The following is a 23,096-nucleotide window of genomic DNA, read 5'->3' as shown; positions in this document are numbered from 1 at the left end:
TTTTCCTTAATTTATGATAACCAGTGTAGTTCGATTAATATATGTGTAATATATTAATCGAACAATAAGCGAATTATAATATGTTATAAAAATATAATCGAATAATAATATGCTATAAAAATATATGTTATAACGAGCTTAATTTTGAGCCATCTGAAACCAAGTATAAACCAATACTAAAAAAAACTTCAAAATTACAACAAAAATATTGAAACCTATACACTTAAAATAGAAAATAACACCCCCATTTTATAAATCGGAATCATCCGCAAACTTACGTATTGTGTTGAAAAGTTATTTATTCAAAGTTTTATCAAATAAATTGTTTTTCTCAAATCACATTTTTTTATCTGACACACAAAATTACAAGACTTATAATAAACTAATTAAATTAAAACTTGGTAATTGGTTGAAGCTTTGTATGCTAATTAAATTCATACCAACACTTGAATATTGTAAATATTTTATATTTTTATTAAGAAAATTAAATTATGAAGGTTTTTTTCAATATTTCATAAAAGTATTAAATAATTACATTTAAATATCTGTTCTTCCGCTAAACTCCTATAAAAAATTCAGAATTTTAAGTTATTAGATAAGTTATAGAAAGAAAAAAGAAAGTTATATATAGATGCCTTCACGAAGAAATCAAAACCACCAATACCTTTTAAAGTACATTTTTGGTTGAAGTAAATTTAAAAGAACGGGTTAAAACTGTTTTTTCAAATTTGTTTTTGTTATGGAACAATTCAAAAAGCAATTTCTCACACGTAAGGTGTTATTAGAATCGATATTTAGCAAAAAGGCGTAAAAATATGAATACTTTGAATTCAAAATTGATCATTTAAAAATATAAATAATAAAATATACTAATTAAAAACTAATTAACTTATGGCATGAAGTTAAAAAAGTTCACGTAGACGAGACGTAAACAAGTTTCGTAAATCAGTGCGGGCTCTTTTTCTTTCAAGTATTACATGTTAATGTTATAATTTTAAATTAAAATGTTATTTATTATTATATTGTTACATGCAATAATGTTATATGTTACAATGTGAAGATCACTTTTCATTACAGACAATTCAAGCAGAGCCAAAACTTTAAAATGAAAGGTACATTTATTTTTATATCATTCCATACTAAGTAAGTTTACATTATAAAATCTAAATTTTTCTTTTAATGCTGAATCGATCAAAATGGCTTCTAGGAAAAGAAAATTTAAAATACCTTTACTCTTTAAAACTACAATATTGCTCAGAAACTATTGGATCGATTCGGGTAAAAATTTGGATTTTGCAGTCTAAAAATATGCAAATTTTAATTATGTAAAAATTTGCATACCTTAAAATTATTTTTTTTTCAATTTTTATAAAAATAAATTAGAAAAATAATAAGCAAATTTAAAATATTATACTTTGCATGAAGTTATCTTTGAATAAAAAAGTTTTACAATTCTGTGAAGAAAAAAAATTTTTTTTCTTTGAATAGTTTTACAGATATTGTAAAATATCCACAATATCAATTTAACATAACCTAAACATTTGGAACATGGAACCGTATTTTATAGATTACGGCTGCCCCCCCCCATATTTAAAAATGTTAGCATTTAAGTTTTAAAAAAAATAGGTTGATATGTTTATTTAGAGAAATTAGAAATTAATTTTGAGATTGATTTTGTTACTTAAAATGTAGTCTAAACTTTTAATAATTAGCATATTAAGATAATCCCTTTGAACCATTAAATTGCCTGTTAACTTGAGAAATTTCAATGTTTGTATCGAAAGTTATAAGAATGCTCTATTTTTTTATTTTGTGATTTACAAAGTGCCTTATGCATCATTAGTTTATTGAATTTTTTAATCTGCAATAGCCATAACAATTTTAAGCTAAAATATTTATTACAAAATTTCTACAAAGAACAAATTATTGACAGAATCAAGCAAAGAAAATACTCCAAGTGCTACTTGCTACACTATTTTAAATTTTAAGGTTAGGAAATAATTTGTGAAAACCCTTTTGTCTTCCTTAGAATTAAAATCTTAATTTTTTGATTAAAAGAAGAGCGGTGTTAGTGTTAAAAAGTGACATCAGATGGCTCTGAAATGTAATATGCTTTCAAGTTTTTCGAAATTCGGAAATCATTATTTTAAAATAGTTTTTACGAAAAAAAATTTCTTATGTTCTCAAACATTCTGTTTTATTTCATGGCTCATTCTCAGAAAATTAAAATAGTAATCTTTTAATGTGTAAAAATAAACAGAATAATTTTCATTACATGATTATTGGATCATTTTTGCAATAGTTTTCTTTTTTCATTCCTGTTCGTATAAAATAAAGTATTTTTATTAAACCATGAACAAATTTCGCATTGCAGATGTTACTCTGTGTATCATATACTTCATAAATCGGTGTTTGAATCGCTAAAAAATAGCAGTGATTCTCTTCTATTTAGTTAATTAAAAATAATAATTCATTATTAGTTAAAAATAATAAGTTAAAAATAGTTATTTTTAACTTATTATTTTTAACTAAAATAATAGTTAAATTTTTTTAGTTAAAAATAATAATTCATAAAAAATTTTAGTTAAAAATATTTAGTTAATTATAATAATTTTTTAGTTAAAAATAATAATTCATAAAAAAATTATTTCTATATCCATAGATAAATGAACATAACTTTTTACTTACCAATTCCTAACCTCAAAGTATTTTGGTATAAAAAAAAACTTTAATTCATTTATTTTACTGTACAAGGAGCTTTCTTGTAAGGTCTTTAATAGCATCTATGTATTATCTTAGTAAACTGAAACATAATGGTGTATCAATAAAGCAAAAGAATACACTNAATAATTATTCAAAATCTGAATAATGAATGATGAATAAAGATTTATTCATTAGTCAGAAATATTTTGAATAAAGAATAAATCATTCTTTATTCGTTATTCAGTATCCTTTATTCATTAGTCAAGAATAACTGAATAATTTCACTGGTTAACAAAAATGGGCACGGAATACTCTAATTGACTACAATTATGACAACTGCAAATAAAACGTTAATCCTTTTCAAGTATATTTATATAATGTTTGAAGAAATTTACTTTTGTCAAACATAATGCATACTTTTGAAAAATGGTTACATGGCAAAAAAGCGTTTAATTTTTTGAGTTAAAATTTTATTTAAAAATTTAAAATAAGATTATCGTTTGTTTTCAAAAACTATAAGAAATTGTGTTTTATAGATTTTAGAACAAAATTTTAAAATGAACTTAAGTAACTAAACTGTTATAAACCTACTTTTTAGCACAACTAAGTATGTTACGCTGGAGTAAGTTAAAATAACATAAAAATAAATATTCATACTTGTCTTAGTTTTATAGTTAAATTTCTAAAATAAGACGTTTAAGAGCAAACGATGTTTTGCATCTCGTTATATACAAAGACATATCGATTGCATTTTTCGCTGGTTATTCAAAATTTTATTCAGAAAAATTAGTCATGACTAATGAGTTTATTCATCAATCATTATTCAAAAATTTTTATGCATTTGCAAAATGAATGATGAATAATGACTAAATTTTCATATGAATAATCATTCAGAATAAATTTATTCTGAATAAATTTAGTCATGAATAAAATTTTCGTGAATGATGCCCATCACTGTATCTAAGTAAACTGAAACATAATGGTGTACCAATAAAGCAAAAGAACATGAATAAAGCATAAATATTGGTACAAAAATGGACATATAGTTTGATTCTATAATCAAGAGCCTTCCTCAGTGCCAAAACACAAAAGGTGTGTAGACACTAAGCATAGGTCCTGTAATCAAGAGCCTTCCTCAGTGTCTAAACACAAAAGTCTTTAGATATTAAGAATAGGTCCTATAATCAAGAGCTTTCCTCGGTGCCTAAATACAAAAGGTGTTAAACTTTTAGAATCTTTTGTGTTTAAACACTGAGTAAGGTTTTTGATTATATAACCAAAACTATAGTATGCCACTTCCGTACTTCTGTGCTTCATTCACTTTGTTCTGCTTTATTCATGCGAACCACAAAGTATACCTAAGCCTCATTTGGAAAGTATAACTTTATGCTTCAGACTGCGCAATGTTTTTCTTTAAAAAAAATCAAAATTCAAACACATCAAATATAACAAGAAATGTTTCAAAGTATATTTTAATAAGCAAAATAACATCAAGTCACAAAATAGTTAGAGCTAAACTAAAATGAAATAACAAACATGTTGAAAAAAAAAAACATTTATACGTAACACTTGTTTTAGAATAATTTCAGAATTATTAAGCAACACATACTAATCTGATCACCAAAAGTGCTTTGTAACATTAAACAAAACTTCAACATTCGGAAGTGAAAATAAACAGAAACTGTTTAATAATTTTTACATTGAAATGGTGTGAACTATATGCATACGTTTGGCACAGACATAGAAAGACCACAATGGCTTAACACTTAAACTCTCTTATTGAGCTGTAATAACTTTTTAAGTACATTGAAGTGAAGTTGAAGTTTTTAATAGTCAAAATTGATTTTGATGTGTTTTGCATGCAAAAAATCGTTTTCTCAAAATGAAACTATCCAAAAATATACTATTGGAAAAATAGAAAATCAATTTAAATTAATTAGAAATATTTCATTGTAGAAGTATTTTTTTAAAATGTTAACATAACTCTATTATTGAACTTTTTTCTTTTTTTTAAGTATATTTCATTGCTGCCAACTTAAATGGTTATTAGGAAGAATTTCGCAGAGAGGTAGTAAAATAATAATTAAAATAGGAAAATATTTTAAACTAACACTATCAAGCATATCTACCAATCAAATAATTTCAACATAAATTTAAATTAATCATTTGCCATAGAGAGAAAGGCAATTCTTTTTGAAACTTTAAAAACCGAGATTTATATTTTAAAGCAGAAATGCTGTTACTAATATGAAATACTTTACTCATCAACTGTGCTAGTTGGCAGGTATGACATAAAGGTTGAGAGAACGCTATACTGCGGAAGAAACCTTTAATGACAAATTCTGTTTCACCTATTACTGTCATTGGTATTTTAAAGTTTAGAAAATATGAATTCATAAAAACCTAAAGTAAACCATAAAGTTTCAAATGCTGAAATGTATTTTCTAAATATTATAATGCAAACGAATAATGGCAGGATAACTCAAGATTGCGCAGAGAAGATATTTTAAAAACATTTTCTCAACGTTTGCAAACTTCATGGTTTTCTCTAGTTTCATCTGAACTCACTTTGCGCACAGAACTCAGTTTTCACAAAAAAAGTTAAGACAGGATAACTAAGGATTGCGCAGTGGAGAAGTAATTCGGTAATTTGTTTGTATTTTGATATTTTTAAAACATTTTTTTAGCATTTGAAACTTCATGGTTTATTAAGGGTTTGCATGAATTTATTGCTTCTCTACCTTAAATTACTTTCGTGGGTAAAAGAAAATTTGCTATGAAGGTTTTATTTCCTGGAATAGTGTCTTCTTACATGGAAGTCAATAATAAACAGTTCAATTAATAGCAGGTTTTCAGCTAACGATAGATCAATTAATTATAAATTCAGTTAATAGTTAATATTCAGTTAATAAAAAGCATACACAAACAAATTATTGACGAAAATGGGCACCTGATTTTAGTTAGTTTAAACAGTCAAAATCTTGAAATTCTTTCTATATACATGTACATGTTAATTCAACCAATTTTTTATTTTCTAATTTTAATATAAAAAGAATGTGCATTATATTTTTTTAGTTTGGTTACTTTTCATTTTATAGTTTATTTGATAATTCTGTTAATTTCATTTTGATGCTACACATACACATTACAAATGCAATAAACCACCTAAACGTTCAACACATTATTTGGCAAATAATATTTATAAAAATGTACCCAATTAAACACAAATATGCTAACGCTTACAACACCTACAATAAATTAATATTTTAAAAATAAATCATTAAAAAATGCATTACTTATTTCAAATGTTATTTTTAGAACTCCTTAAATAGAAATTCCTATTGGTCTTGCGAATTTTAAAAATGGTAACAAAAATTAAACAAACTTCGATTTTTTAATACACTTGTGATTACCACTACATGTTATTTTTATAAGAAATCTAAGGTAGATCTCAAATTTTAAAATATTCAAGTGTTATCCTTAAAAGAGAATGTTTTTACAAGTGTTAAAGTAAATTTATTACCACTAATAAAAATCTGTAAGACCAGTGTAAATCCTGAAGTTTTGAATGGTACATTTAATATCGTTGCTTTTACTAATTTAACAGTTGGTTTTAATTAATTCGATAAATGACCCCTTTGATCAGAAATAGTTTCCAATGTTTTTCTCTCTTGAAAAAAAACCAAAAACATGATTGCTGCTCAAATAAAAAGGTTCTCCTTAATGACATTATTTTAGGGTCTAAAAACCTAAAGCATGATTGCTGCTCAAAGAAAAAGTTCTTCTAAAAACATTATTTTAGGTACAAAAACCTAAAGCATGATTGCTGCTCAAATAAAAAGGTTCTTCTAAAGGCATTATTGTAGAAAAAGAAATTTTAAATTTCAGAAATTTCTGACGGATAGGTGTATACGCCTATAGAAATCTGGCATAGCAGTGGTATATCTCAAATAACAGTTAGTGGTAGTATTTCGTTAAATTCAAAATAAGTGTCACAATGAATTATTTTGTGTTCTAATTTCTTTCTAACTGCTTCTAAATAAATTTTATCAGAAGAACCTCATTTGAAGTTGAATTAGTTGCAAATAAAAAGTACAGCCAATGCGAAGGTAATCCAACTGAAAACTTTGCATTGTTTTTCAAAATGTCAATAGCCAGATATTCTAAAAACAGCTACCAAAGTTCAAAGACATAGCGTAAAAGTTCAATGTTTGGTACACCAAAATTCTCACACAATTTGCGTTTCATTCAGTGACATGCCATGGTAAACTGTTTCTACGAAATTTTTACGATCTGCTACTTACCAGAAAAGTGTCCAAGTCTTTTCTCCTGAAATTACTTCCGTAGAAAATGCAATCTTACTTTAATTCAAAAATATCATTTACTTTAAAATTTAAAACTTGACATTCAACTGCATGTTCTGCCTTTGCTACTAAAGCAATGATTAAACACATTTAAAAGGGTACATTATTAATTAACCATCTACAAAAACCATCACTGAAAAAGCAACACTTTTACTTTGAAAGCAACTTTCGATATAAATCATTGTCACACTTATAGAGTCTGAATGTTCTTGAGGAACTTCAACTGTATCAAATTCATTAGTATTTATTGTTTTGACTTCAGAATTAACAGAATATTAGCGCATGGCTAATGTCAGATACATTCTTATGAAGTTTCTTGGCAATCAATAATAAATTACTAACTAGCAGTATAATCACAATTGTCTGAATGCAGGTGGAAGAGTCACTGCTTTTCCAGGATTATCAGCCAACTGATCGCCAACTTCGATGCTTTCATCGAATTCCGATGATTTATCATCTTCTTCAATCTCTTCACTTTCTGATGATTCAGCTTCATTTTCTCTTGACTGTCTGTTTTGGTTCCTAGCCTGCTCTTCTTCACGCTGTTGTACTTTGACAGGACCATCGAATTGATCACTGTAATATCTATTAGAGACCGGACAGTCTACATTTTCTGGACGATCACAGACAAGGAATCTCTGGTCAAACACTAGCTCTGGATGGCAACAAAAAGGGTGATCTGTTAGGGTCTGGAGATTGCTTGGAGCACATAAATGAAATATATGACAGCCAGTGTCGATATCTGCATAGTATCCACCGGCTATTTTATTGTCACAAGTGAAATTAAGAGGTGGAACTGAGGCAAAGAGCTCTTGTTTTGCGCATGCTTCCATATACAACTTAGCTCTTTCGTACTGTAAATAAATAAAAGTAGTAAATAAATAAATAAATACATGAATGAATGGAAAAACATGCAAGTATTTCATAAAAGCAAATCAATGTAATGTAATATATTTATCTGCAATTATTAGGGTGCGCATAAAATAACGCCAGGAGTTTAGAGCTTCATAACACATGATGTACTCCAACACGTGATCGGAATTTTAAAACAATTAACATACATACGCAGCAGAGTATGGGCTTTTAATCTCTTAAAGAAAAAAAAATAGTTCCCAATGTTGCCTATAGAGCAAAATTTGGCGCTTCTATAATATGTGTAATAAATTAATGGTTTTTTTTCAACTGAAGCAGTAAATACCTTTTTATAATAATAAATAATATTTATTTCTAATTTACAAATAGGGTACAATGTGCTTGTCTTGCTTTGCACGTCAGAGGAACAAACACAAATATCTTGCGAGCATCGGTTGAAAATGTCATTTGCAGCTAACAATTATTAGAACATCAGAATGGTGGTCACATTGAATCCTATTTGTAAATTATAAATAAATACTCTTTATTATTATAAAAAGTTATTTACTGCATTAGTTGACAAATATGCATTCATTTATTATACGCATAATTCTCGAATTGCCAAAGTTTCCCATATAGGTAACTTTTGGAACTAATTTATTTTTGGAAATTAAAACCGCATACTCTGCTGAGCATGTGTCAACTTTTTTAACATTCCGATCATTATATCACGAGTTATGAAGCTCTAAACACCTCACGTAATTTAATATGCACCCCGTAAATTTTTTTTTTTGGAGAAAAAGTGGAAGAACCTTAAGATTACTGTTTTTCTTTTTTATAATTGTTAAATTAATTGCACCTGATTGATCGGACTTTTATCACATTGAAATAAACCTTTAACAGTTTTTAAGCATCCCGAAACATTTTAATTTTATTGAACAAATTAAAAAAAATTATACTAACAACAAATTTTAAGATTTTGTATTATTTTTAATTTTGTACTGTAATTTTTCTAAAATTAATTAACTGTGTTTTGTTTAGTTGTAAAACAAACCTTTTTTCTGAAAATATAATCAAAATATATTCTAGCGAATGAAATTAAATGGCAATGTGGTAGAGTTTTTATAAAAAAAAGATTTTTTTATCATCGTATGAAAATTTTTATTTAAATCTTATTTACTGATTTTTATTTGAGTATTTATTATTGCATGCAAGCACATGTATTTTATTTAAAAATGAGTATACACTGTTTCAATTTTGAATACATGGGGTTCTCTAATTTTATCTTCTATTTATTTTATTTATTTCTGAGCTATTTTGACAATTTTTGTTCAATTTTCAGAAACTCTTTTTGACAGTGAAAATACCAAATAGTACTTATTTTATACATGAAAAGAATTATTTGTTGTGGTTCATTTACGTCGCACTAGAGCTGAACATTGGAAAAAAAAGTATCTGAAGTCAGTCCATAGCTGATTAAAATAATTGCAATTTTTCACAGACAACAGTTTTGTAAATATACTCAAATAGAAACAAAAATATCAACTCATTAAGGCCACCGAAATAGCAATTTTTCTGTAATATTATATTGTTTATATGAGTCTCAAAGATTTGCAGAAGTATATTTACGTGAAAATTAACTTGTCTTTTGTACGATATAACTTAAAAATTTGATACCTAAAAATTTCCATAAACATAATTTATCTTTTTAAATTATATGCTTAGTTGTCACAAAAATGTTAAAATTTCAGCAATTATTTCATTCTTTTCATCACTTTTTAAAATTTGTAATTGTAAAATTTGTAGTTGGTTAACTTTAAAAGTTAGTAATGTCATGTTTACTTTCTGGTGTTAGTAATTTATGCCGCAGAATCATTTGAAACTTTGAACTGAAAAATTTAAAGTTTCAATGTAATAAATAACAATTTATTAATATTTAATTATTAATAATTAAGCAATAATTAATGATTAATTAACAATAATAATTAATAATTTATAAACAATTAAATAATAATTAATTAATAATTTATAAACAATTAAATAATAATTAATTAATTATATAATAAATATAATAAATAATATAATTTTCAAATAAACTTAATCATAATTTTTATATTTTAAAGCATTTAAATGATTTATTAGTTAAGTTTTACTGTAAAATTTTTTTATTTCATTCTTTTCATCACTTTTTAAAATTTTTAATTGTAAAATTCGTAGTTGGTTAACTTTAAGAGTTAGTAATGTCGTGTTCAGTTTCTGGTGTTAGTAATTTATGCCGCAGAATCAATTAAAACTTTAAACTGAAAAATTTAAAATTTCAATATAATAAATAACAATTTATTAATAATTCATTATTAATAATTAAGCAATAATAATTAATAATTTATAAATAGTTGAATAATAATTAATTATTAATTATATAATAAATATAATAAATAATGTAATATTCAAATAAACTTAGTCATAATTTTTATATTTTAAAGTATTTAAATGATTTTTTAGTCAAATTTAACTGTAACCATTTTTTTGGTCACTTTAGAAATCTTTTCTGCGAGATTCTAATTTTTCATTTCATATTTTTTTTATTTATTGCAAGAAAAAAACGAACGTCTTTGATTCATTTGCAAAAAAGAAATCTCCAACAAAAACAATTTACCATACTATAGCAGCACGTATTTTGAAAAACTTATGGAATGTATTGAGATTGTTATTGATTAATGAAAGTAGGGTGAAAGTATAGAAAATTTAAAAATAATATTTTACGTCGCCTCTGGTGAAAGTTCTAAGTGACATTTTTCGTGGATGGAATAATTTAGGTCAATCGGCTAACTACAATAAACCGCCTTTAATTACTTATAACCCTGACATTTTCAGAAAACGGAGAGTATTTTATTTTTAACTAATGACAGACACTTTCTTTAAAATGATTTCCCGCTTTGGGAAATTGTTTCACGTTTCTTATTGGTTTATTGAAACGTTTCTACAAAAACGTATTTTCTTAGTTACAAAATTGTGTTAAATTCATGCACTAAAATTCCATTATATCTTTATTAACGATGTGCAAATAATAACTAAAAATATTTCCTTTGATTTAAATAACGGAATTTTAAGCATTAATGAATAAACATTAAGAAACAATTAATGAAACAATACATAAATTAGTGTTACAGTTAAGAAATTTTATTATAACTTAGCCTGTTCCATATTTTCGTATTTTTCTCAATAATTATATCAGTACTGATAAATAAACAGCATTTCACAAATTATAATAAGAAATTTTAAGCAAAATAAAAAATAAAAAAATTCGAAAAAAAATTTTTCAATTTTTATAATCTAAACATTATGCACTCTTTAAAAATCGGTACTTTATTTAATAGATTGATTGCATTGGTTTAAAATCCTTTCTGAAAAATCGATTACATATTATAAGCGATATAAATCATAATATTGATAATTTGGAACATAATATCGTACTCTCTAAACTCAATACTTTGCACTATAATATGTTTGAGACTTTACAAAGTTTATATCAAATTTGACATTTATCATGGTTCAGCTAGCAGAAATATTTTTATTCTAATATGATGTAGTTTTTCATTTTGAAACTGCATTAATCTAAATACTTCGATTTTTTAAAGATTTACTTTAAAAACTAGATTATTAAGTCTAGCTTGAATGTTATCAAGCGTTTTTGTACAATAAGAAAGCTTATTATTTTGCTTCAAAAGCATTTTGTTAGCTGCACATTATTTTATTCCGAAATCCAAAATTTTAATGAAGAAATTACAATTGTCCATGATCATCAACAATTCGAACTATTGCAAACTATTACTCTTAACAAAACAATAAAAAATGTAGTATATTTAAAATTTATTTTGCTTAAAATTTAAGATTGAACATAAGTAATGAGTAGGTAACTTGGAGTTACTGCTTTAACGTTTAAAAATGATTTATTCTGAAAAATTACAGTTTTTTAACCAACCTTCAGATAGTGAAAATTTCTCTAGCAATAATACAAAAATATAGCAAGCGATATATAACAAAAATTCCAACAAACAATAGATAAAAAGGCAGGACATTAATATTATGTACACTGTAAAAAATTGCAAATCAAATTACAGTAAAAAATAGTGGCACTCAGGGTGCCCGTACTTTTTACAGTAAAATCCTTTTTTACCGGAAAATGCTACGATTAAATTTTGTAAAATTTTGCGGTATAATATTTTACGGTAAAAATGGATTTTACGATAAAAATAGATTTTACGATAAAATTGATTCTACGGATGATGATTTATATGGTAATTTGATTCAGAATTTGAATCAGAATTTTTTAAAGTGTTGTAACTAAACTGATTTTCTGTGTGTCTATACTTTTTACTATAAAATTCATTTTTGCCGTATAATTTTACTTAACAAAATAAAATCTAAAATATCGTAATATTTAATAAATCATAAATATCACCTTGAATCATAATCATAATAATCACCATAAATAAAAAAATATTACTGTAAAAATTACGGTTTAGGTTTTTAAGCTAAAAATGGGTTTTACGGTAAAATGGATTTTATGGATGTTGCACTAAGGGTGCTAGTACTATTCACCGTAATTTTAACCGGAATTTTTCACAGTGACGACTGATTATCCCATAAAGTGAATTCTTCTTGTTTGGAGATTTACACAAAAATATACCGACAGAATGTATAAATATTAAAAGTTTTAACACTTTTTAAGGTGTTTCATTTCTAAATATGGCCTCAAAACATTTTGATTGGCCTACTTTTTGTAATTTCTTCAATATTAAAAAATGAAAAAAAAAACTATAACATTACTTAATTTTTATTTAAGTTACCAAGTTGCAATATGATATTTTACATAACTGTTACTTGCTTTTCTTCAGATGTTTAAATATAATGCTTAACATTAATAGAGTAAACATGGACAAGGAACACAGAATATTAGTAACAAAAACAAATCTACTTACGCTATCATCAGAAGCTATGTAAGCAGCATTTAGTAAAAACATTCCTGAAAAAAGTTTTAAAAAAATGTTTCAACAATTTAGGAAGTAAGAAAATTGAAATTGAAGCTCTATAAAAATACATTGTTAAATTCATAAATTATAACTAAGACCTCAATTGTTATAAATTTAAACTCGCACACCGTGAAAAATTCTTGATCCAATTGCATTAAAAAGTATCGGCACTTAGGGTGTCGTTACTTTTATGTAAGCAGCATGTAGTAAAAACATTCCTGAAAAAAGTTTTAAAAAAATGTTTCAACAATTTAGGATGCAATAAAATTGAAATTGAAGAGCTATAAAAATACATTATTGTTAAATTTATAAATTATAACTAAGACCTCAATTATTATAAATTTAAACTCGCACACCGTGAAAAATTCTTGATCAAATTGCATTAAAAAGTATCGGCACCTAGGGTGCCGTTACTTTTATGTAAGCAGCATGTAGTAAAAACATTCCTGAAAAAAGTTTAAAAAAAATGTTTCACCAATTTAGGATGTAATAAAATTGAAATTGAAGAGCTATAAAAATACATTATTGTTAAATTCATAAATTATAACTAAGACCTCAATTATTATAAATTTAAACTCGCACACCGTGAAAATCTTTTGATCAAATTATATTAAAAAGTACCGGTACTTAGGGTGCCGGTACTTCACACCGTAAAAGTCCTTTTTACCATTATGTTACTGAACAAAATTCTGATAAGCCGTAATTTTTGCAGTAATAATTACCGTAAAATCACTGAATCACTCTCATTAAATAATTATTACCGGAAAAAATTAATGTATAATATTTTAAAGAATGGACTCTTAAAATTGATTTTACGGAGAATGCTCCCAAAGTGTCGGTACTTGATACCGTAATTTGATCCGGAAATTTTACACAACATGCAGTAACTAAATGGTTTCGCTTGATGAATTGTTTTGCACTATTCAAACTTTTTACTCTGTTAATTTCCAAGTTTAAATAATACGTTTTCTATTTGTGTTATACATGACCTTAAAAATTGGAAAGGAGCTTTTTTCAGATAAAATTTTTTTTTCTGTTGTTATACGTAAGTGTTAAGAAAACGTTATGTCGTGCGAGTAACTTTTGATGGCAAATTCTGTTTCACCACCAAAAAAAAGTCAAAGCTCAGAAAAAAAATTAGCTCGGGTAATCTTTAAAAAACAATGTTGCTTCAAAGGTTGAAAATTGTTTTGAAAATTGTTCTAAACAAATTATTGCTAGATAACTTCATACTGCGAAATCTTAAGTATTTCTCCTATAATTTGCTTACATTTTAATATTTTGAGAAAAAAGTAATCTGCATTTGAAACTTCATGGTTTACTCTATGTTTACCTGAACTTTTTTTTTTCAGTTTTAAATAACTTAAGCAGAGGAACGAGAATTTGCCATGGAAAATTTCTCCCGTAGTATAACGTACTCTTTTTTTATTTTTTTTTTATTTTTAATACCTTCTGCATTGGCTATAGAATTTAAAAAAAACCTCTTAACTCTTCCATGTCTTAATCTTCCCTTGAATAAGATTGAAGCATACTTCAATTTCTTTAGAAACTAAAGAAAAAAGTCAAATTGATCGTAATTAAAAAAAAGTTTTCTTCGAAAATTGAACTTCAAAGCTCGGTGAAATGAATTATTTTAGTTATTATACTTACTCGTTCAGCTTTTGATTTGAAGTAATATAAATTCCAACACAAAAGAGTAAAATTATAATTATGTCGTCGGTGAGCTTTTTATTCTGGCATAGCTCAAAACGCGTGTTTGAGAAACTGGACACAGCTCAAAATGCACCTTTTCAGTGTCCAACCCAAATTTAACAAGTAAACGAGGACGTTCTTACTTACTTTTCCTTACTTTTTAAACGCTAAGCAAAATAATTACGGGACAAAGTCAGTTCCTAGGAAAAGTTGGGGAGTATGGGAATGTTGTGGTTGTCACTTCAAACGATAAGATGAGTTTTAAACTCTAAATTCCTGCAACATAAATTCACAACCACTTTTATTAACTTATAGAACCCGTATCAGCCTTGTAAAAACAGCTTTTTACTTTTAAAGTCTTTTTAAAAAAGACTATTTTAATAAAATTGTTCAAATTATTTATACAAATGAAAATCATATTACGAATCTATTCATCTATTTGCTTATTCTTTATATTATCTATTACTATCCATTTGCTTATTCCTTAAAAAATATACTATCTATTAGAAAATAGATAGAATCATATACTATCTATTTGCTTATTCTTTAAAAAATGAACAATTTTCAAAAAAGGGATTTGAAAAACGGAAACAAATGTTATGTCCATGTTCTTAAACATGCATTTTGAGCTATGTACATTTTCTAAAACAAGCATTTTGAGCTGTGTCTGTTTTTTAAAAACGTACAGTTGAGTCCAATTTCTCAAACACACATTTTGGGTCTGTATTCATTTTCTTAAACACGTATTTTAGGCTGTGTTCATAATAAAAGCTCGCCGACAATATTTAAAAGGAACATTAATTGAGAGATTTAGATTTGTTAAAATATCAAAAATAGTTGATGCATAATATAATACTTACCTTAAGTGTTAAGAGGCGTTCATCAATTGATTGTAATAACTTTTTACTATATAGCTGATTAATAATTTTAATATTATTTGTAATTAAATTAATCAGAACTTGGTAATAACGTATTTTCTTACCTATTACAGCCAACCATACACCCATCCTTAAGCAAGAAATTTTGGATCAATCCACCAACATGACGGATTCCTAATAAAAAAGAGATATTTGTTTGTACTTGTCACTGTGAATCACCGAAATTGGTGATTGTTGACTTTGGCCAATGAATGACAACAATTATATAGTCACTTTGTAAATGTCGGAAATATATCCTAGATCTAATTTGATATTAATTTATTCATCAACATTTAAATATTTATGCGATATTTTAATTTTTGATTTGATTAGATTAGGAAAAGAATTAGTGTTGGGGATACTAGGTAGGCAAGAGGATAATAACCAGTATCCTCTACCCTCATTTTTTTTTTGTTTTTTTTTTGTTGAAAAAAAATAATAATTGCCTGGTATTCTCTACAGTGAATGTTTTTTCTTAAAGTTAAGTGCCACCGCCCAGTATACATTTGTCCGGTACTCCAAACACGGATGTTTTTCCTAATATATTCTAATCGGATATTAAATTGTCGAATAAATATTAAAATTTCAATTAATAAATTAATATCAAATTGGACATAACAACCACTTTGGGCGTTCACCAAAGCGACTATCTGATTGTTGATATTCACTGGTGAAAGTCGACATTCTTTAGATTTCTGTCTCTTACTGTAACATACTTATATAAAATGTTTATTTTCGAAAGTAAACTAATAAAATAAAGTTGATTGAAACTGTTTCTTTTTTCGAATTGCACAAATGATAAAGCAAAAAGTAAATAATTTAAAATCTTTTAATCTCCAATTTTTTTTATTTTTTATTATTTTTTATTTTTATATTTGTTATTATGATTTGGAATAAAATATATTTTAAAATTGGAGCAAAATACAGGCAACGCAGTTTGGAAAAATGTACTACATGCATCTTGATAATAAATTAGTCTTTAATATAGCCAACTGAAGAACTTCAATAATAAATAAAGTTTTCTAACAATTTTTTTTTTGCATATTTTAATAGTTAACTAAATCAATGAACTGCCAGTTTTGACGTTAGAAAAGCAATCTGACATACTTGAAATTTAATGATTATCTAAATTTTTAGATTAAATCTAATTTCAAATTACCAGTCATCAGTTTTACTTTTCAACAATATATACTTGCTTTTCTGTACAGAAAGCAATTGTCAATATAGTCGTACTTTCTATTCTTCTCCAGAGATGGCAGCACCAAAGTTAGAAAGAGTTTCAGATTGTTTCGAGATGTTTTTTGAGACATTTACGATTTTTTTTTTTAAACGTCTAATGCAGTTTAATATTTATTTTTAGAGTAGTAATTTTTTAAAATAACCTAAGACAAAATATTTAAACCATTACATCCTGTGATTCACCGAAACCTAAGAGCACATAAGAACTTGATTTAAATTTCAAAATATCTTCTAAAATAATATCAATTGAAAGTAAATGTTTACTTCAATCAAAATCTACGAATTTTATTCAGCAGTATGAAAGCACAAGGAATTATATTAATTAAGATGCACGCAAATATGGTTGTCTTATAAATTAATAGAAATTCTTTCCGCAATATCGAAAGATCTATAATAAAAATATTTTTCGAAACATAAGGAATAAAAATTGATCCCAGTTTGATAAATAATGTAGTTAATTTATCATGCATTAATAACTATCACCATTTTTTGATAAATTGAAAATGAGAAGCTTTGCCAAATGAGGTTTGTTCAATGTTTCTGCAAGTTAATTGACTTCAAAATAATAACGTTATTAATTTATTTTTCGATTATAATTTTTTGAATTCGAAACAGAACTTTATTAAAATAGAAATTCGAATATTCGAATTTAATAAATTTAGAATGGGAATTTTTTATTTATTTATAATGTAATGGCTACGTGAAACACTTCACTGTGGAAAATCATAAAATGCTTATTACAGACATACAGTCTTAAAAACACCATCAATCTTCTAAAATATCATATGCATTTAGTTACGCTACGTGTAATTTTAAAGGATTAAAGGCAAAATATTGCTATTACTTTTAAACTTACAACCTGCAATAAAGTGGGAACATATTTTTAAAAATGGATGATTTTCATTAAGCGAAATTTAGATAAGGATATTTCGAAACAAATGAAATGATTGGGTAGTATAAATATTTAACTAATAGACTGAACATTAAAAATATATTGGATTGATATTAACAAAGCTCTTTCTGTAACAATATTAAATTTAGAATGATTTTTAATTTATAATAGAGATTTTAAGAGTAAGCTTACCTTACCTTTTTTTGCTGTTTGATATTATTGAAACTCTGTACTATGACAAAATTAAACTTGTAAAAGTTTTTAAATAATTTTAAATCAATATTGGAGTTGTTTTGAAGTGTGTTAAAGCTCCTATGTTTTTACAGATTGTGTATGTTTGACTTTATTGATACATTACATCCTAACAAAATTAAGATAAAAATAGTTTTAAAATGATTTGAAGTCCATGTTTAAGTTGTTTTAGATTGTGTGAAAACAGCTACTTTTTCATTAATTGTATAAGATTAATTTTATTGAACTGCTTTATAACAATATTAAAATATAAAAGCTAACACGAAGTACAAGCAATTGTTTTCGTATTTAACTGATATTTCCTATTAGATTGATATTTTTGACAAATATGCACATGAAAATATGAAATTAAAAAAGTTTTAAATTGATTTGAAATCCATGTTTGAAACTGTTTTGGAATATATATATATATATACATTCGAACTCGTTTATAACGAGCTCGGATTTAACGAGAACTCGGATTTACCGAGGGAAACGAGAATACTTGGTTGGATCAATTTTGAGTCTATGGAACAGATGTCGCTTTTAACGAGCAAGACCCGGTTTTAGGGAGCAATATTTTTCTGTCTTGCAATCTTTTTTTCAAAATTATAAGAAATGCGCGAAATCAGAAAGACCGCGAACTGAAACTTCAAAGTAAGCTAACAAACTACTATTTTAAATATGTAGATTAATGAAAAAATTAAATGTTTTGGTAAGAATCTTTTCCTTTATTTTTCTTTCCGTTTATTGCTTCTTTCCTTTAAGACTGTAGCGCAACTAGAAATTTTTTGCTGGTTGGGGGGGGGNGTAACAAGAGGAATTTAAAGTGCCGTTAAAAACTTTTTTTTGAGTGCTCCTCACACTATTGTATTAATATATTTTGCTTTGGCTATATTGATACAATATCAGAAAGCACTCTTTTTTGCGGATATAATCGTGTAGGCTGATGAAAAGATTATATCTTTTATTTTCCGGTTTCTTTAAAAAAATTTCATCATTTTTTTTTAATCAGTTGTTTGCTATTTTTCTTTCATTATAATTCCCCCCCCCATTTCATATGTCTATAATTTTCCTTTGTTTTATCTTCATTTGAATATATATATATATATATATATATATATACACAACAATATTGAATTGCAAAAGTTTCAAAATTATTTTATGTTCATATTGGAGTTGTTTTATCGTTTGTAAAATATCCAATTTCTTGCAAATTATATCAGAATTATGTCACTGAAACCTTGGGTCTAACATTATTAAATTAAAAAAGTTTTAAAAGAATTTTATTTCATATTAGAGATTATTTTTAAAGCGTGTAAAAGTGCATACTTTTTCAGATTATATTAGATCAATATTGCTAGAAAAGCTGTATACGAGCTCGTACAACAATGTTAAATTTAATAAAAGAGATTGATTAGTTTTAAATCTATGATGGAGTTGTTTTAGAGTGAATTAATATATTTGTTTCAGATTATTGAAACGCTGTTCTGCGACAAAATTAAACTAGTAAAAGTTTTTAAACGATTTTAAATTAAGCGTGCTAAAGCTTCTTCATTTTTAAAGATTATATCAGATTGATTTTATTGATACATTGTATCATAATAAATTTAAACTGGTTTTAAAATGATTTGAAGTCCATGTTAGAGTTGCTTTAGAGTGTGTAAAAAACTCCTACTTTTTCATAAATTGTATAAGATTAACTTTATTGAAATGCTCTATTACAATATTAAATTATATGAATACTAAATTAGATGAAATACGAAGTTTTAATATTTTTAAGTTCATGCAGTTGTTTTAGTTAAGTTATTAGTTAGTTAAGTTATAATTTAGTCAGTTAGTTTAGTTTAGTTACAACTTTATTAAATTAAAAAAGTTTTAGATGAATATTTATTCCATATTAGATATTTTTTTCAGCGTACAAAAGTACATAATTTTTTATGATTATATTAGATTAATATTGCTAGCAAGCTGTGTACAACAATGTTAAATTTAAAAAAAATTAAAAAGTTTTAAATCTATGCTGGATTGTTTTAGAGTGTATGTCACCAGCGAAACGAACCAGCAGAAATCAGGTGATATAGTTCAATTTATTTCATTTTTCGAGATGTTGCAGTAATTTATGAAATACATTTAGAATGTTGAAAACAGCTTAAAAAGCGTTTTCAACTCAAATACAGTTTTTAGCTGCACAGGAGTCATAATTTTTGCCAATACATCGATATTCAGAATTTTGTGCACAAGCATTAGGCTGAAGATGCTCTGTTCCTCAGTTATTTAAATTCTGACTCACTTACGTATTTACAGATTAATTCATTGAATGAAATTGTAAACAAATATTTTATTCATAATGCCAAGAATAAAACATATTATGAAAAAGCATGTTTTAAAAACTATATTGATTTTTTTTAAATGCTTTTTTTAGTCAAAACAGCATGGGGTCAGAGCACCTCACATTTAAGGAAGGCCCACCACTTTGGCTGGGGCCCAGGGAGCGATCACTTTTTCAGGTCTACGGCCAGTCCAACCCTGGGTACATTATTCGTAAAATCCATTTTCACAGCAAAATATTATATCTTAATTTTTACAGTAATATTTATTTAATGAGTGATTCATTGCCTTTATGTTAATTAATGCTATAAAATTACGATATTAGCTCAATAATACAGTAGCAGCTCAAACTTTAAAAGAGAATTTGATTAACAAAAAAAAGTAGAAAAATGTTTTGGCAACACAATTGAGTAACAACTTTTGCCTTTCATTTTGAAACACAACTCGCGGCCGTCTTTTGAAACAAAACACTTTAAAAGTAACGAGTAAATTTCGGTACAGATACGATTCTGTAACAGGTATAATTTTACACCAGGTTTAATTCTATAACAGGTATTGTTCTGTAACAAATATTCTGTAACAGGTACTATTCTGTAACAAGTATTATTCTGTAACAAGTATTATTATGCAACAGGTATCATTCTGTAACAGGTATGATTCTAAACCAGGAATAATTTTGTGACAGGTATGATTCTGTAACAGATATATTTATATAGTAGATGCAAAATATCTATTACGGAAAATCTGTGGAATCTCGTGAAATCTACTAATCTCTGGAATCTCTAAAAATTACAATTTAAGTCAGTTTTAATATAATAACTAAATAATTCAACACTTTATTAAGTAATTATAAGAAAAAATTTAGCTATTTAAGTTAACTAATTACTTACATTTAAAGAAAAAAATAGATAGGTTGACTGAGAAAGTTGATTGCACAGAAAAAAAAAATATTTGTAGAAAGAATCAAAATTTTTTTTTCTGTTTGTAAGTTTATTTTCTGTTGCAGAGATAATAGAAAGAGCGTATTTATATTGGTGTGGAATTTCAAAATCTAATTAATTTTGATAAATTAATTTCTCTGGTTACAGTTAAATTTTTATAATTTGTTTTTAATATTAAATTTAACAAATTATATTAAAAATTATCATTTTAAATTGCACAATTATTTTATTCAAAACAATTTTAAAATGTAATAATACTACTTTAACTGACTTAAATAAAAAAAATTGAATTCAGTAAACTATGTAAATAAAGGGCGTAATGTGATGTAATATAAGTAGTAATGATACTCATACCTTTTGTAAATGTTCCAGTGTGATCATTATCGACAGCAATAAGTATCGAATATAATATTGTGAGCATTATCGAGAACGATAATTACCGAATATTTTATAATTGTTGCAATACCATATAATTTAAGTTGGGGAACGGAAATATTGAGCAATATAAAAATAACGTAAATTAGTGAAATTGAAAAAATTACACAGTATATAGGGGAATATTCATATTTTCAGACGATATATCACGATATTCAGATATATCATTTATCTCCCAGTAATATTTAATTAATATATTGCAAACTTTTTCCTCCAAGAAAGGCATCTATTCAATCTCAACAAAATCGATTCAATGTTTAATTATAATACCTCGATAATACGGTGCAAATTTCTGCAATATTAAGAAGGTATCAAACAGATCCTTGTTACCATATAATTGAGTAATCAAAATTAAAAATTCCTTTTCTGTTATTCTATTTACTGCCATAGTTTAGGAAATTATGGTTCAATATCATAAAATCCTTCAAATATGGCATACCGCACTGCAATGGAGCAATTGGCGAAAATTCCTTCCTGGTGTAAATCTGACGGTCGTGAGTTCGATTTAGTTGAAATAATTGGCATGTACATGCTGATTATTTCGTACCCTGTCAATTGAAAGATAAAGCTCTAAAAACGGGGCTAGGTGCTTGCTCATGTTGGGTAGTATGATTCAGTATACTCCGAAAATATTGCTCGAGTCAAAGAATTTTTTTTTCTTGTCAAAATTCATGCATTGTCCAGTGGATTCATGTATTGTCATGTAAATTCATTTAATTAATGGATTTTCATATGTATGCATATTCATGTCAATGTTCATGCCAATTTTTTTTTCTCAATAAAATAAAGTTATTTTGAAACAAAGCAAATAGCGCAGATGGGAAACACTTCAGTTAGTGTGAGAAAAAATAACTACCATTTAGTTGATATCTACTATAAATAACTCTATCGTACTATCTTTAAATAAATAGGCCTATTTAATACAAAAGCTATCATAACTAACAACTTATCTATATCATCACACTTCATAGCTATCAAAATCTTTTATAGGCAAATTTTTTTTTCTTGTCTTGCTTGATGCACTATGCTATTTAAAATACCGCTCTGTTAAAGCTGAGAAAAAGAAGAGAAAAAGAAGAGAAAACGAATGTAGGTAGTTTAAAGATCAATGTTCGAATAAAACGTTCCTTCTATCTGATTCATTCGGATGTTTCAATTCATGACACATGGTTCAGACATCTCTGCTTATCCCACGTATTAAATTGTTCAATTCTTCAATAAGAATAATTGAAGAGATAAGTCAACACCCACTTATGGAAGATATATTATTGAATCAAAAAGATAAAAAAATTTGCATATTGTAGTTCACGTTTTTCATTCCTTTTTTTTTTGAAAAAGATTTATGAATAGATCTTTTAGATTTTTAGATAGCTTTCTTTCCTTTAAAAGAAAACGCTTGAAACTTTTAAAATTTTAATTAATCTCTTAGTTTTATTAATTGCTACTGATTTTACTGAATAAATTGA

General features: G+C 26.0%; 1 protein-coding gene across 4 annotated transcripts in view; it reads right to left on the bottom strand.

Moving 5' to 3' along the window:
• Positions 1-4,157: 4,157 nt before the first annotated feature.
• The window catches only part of LOC107447774 (uncharacterized), a 67,542-nt gene continuing 48,603 nt past the window's right edge, over positions 4,158-23,096 (bottom strand). For 3 of the 4 annotated variants that reach the window (XM_071188080.1, XM_016062783.3, XM_016062784.3), the window contains 3 exons: positions 15,627-15,696; positions 12,902-12,945; positions 4,158-7,921 (listed from right to left, as the gene is read on the bottom strand). In XM_071188080.1, coding sequence (XP_071044181.1) covers positions 7,421-7,921; positions 12,902-12,945; positions 15,627-15,651 — 570 coding nt within the window. In that variant the 5' untranslated portion in view covers positions 15,652-15,696 and the 3' untranslated portion in view covers positions 4,158-7,420. The remainder of the gene's footprint in view (positions 7,922-12,901; positions 12,946-15,626; positions 15,697-23,096) is intronic. The other variant, XM_016062787.3, reaches the window with a different exon arrangement.

This window comes from Parasteatoda tepidariorum, chromosome X2 (assembly GCF_043381705.1).
Source record: "Parasteatoda tepidariorum isolate YZ-2023 chromosome X2, CAS_Ptep_4.0, whole genome shotgun sequence".
Taxonomy (NCBI): domain Eukaryota; kingdom Metazoa; phylum Arthropoda; class Arachnida; order Araneae; family Theridiidae; genus Parasteatoda; species Parasteatoda tepidariorum.
Note: the sequence above shows the minus strand (reverse complement) of the source record. Positions and strands in the feature narration are given on the sequence as shown.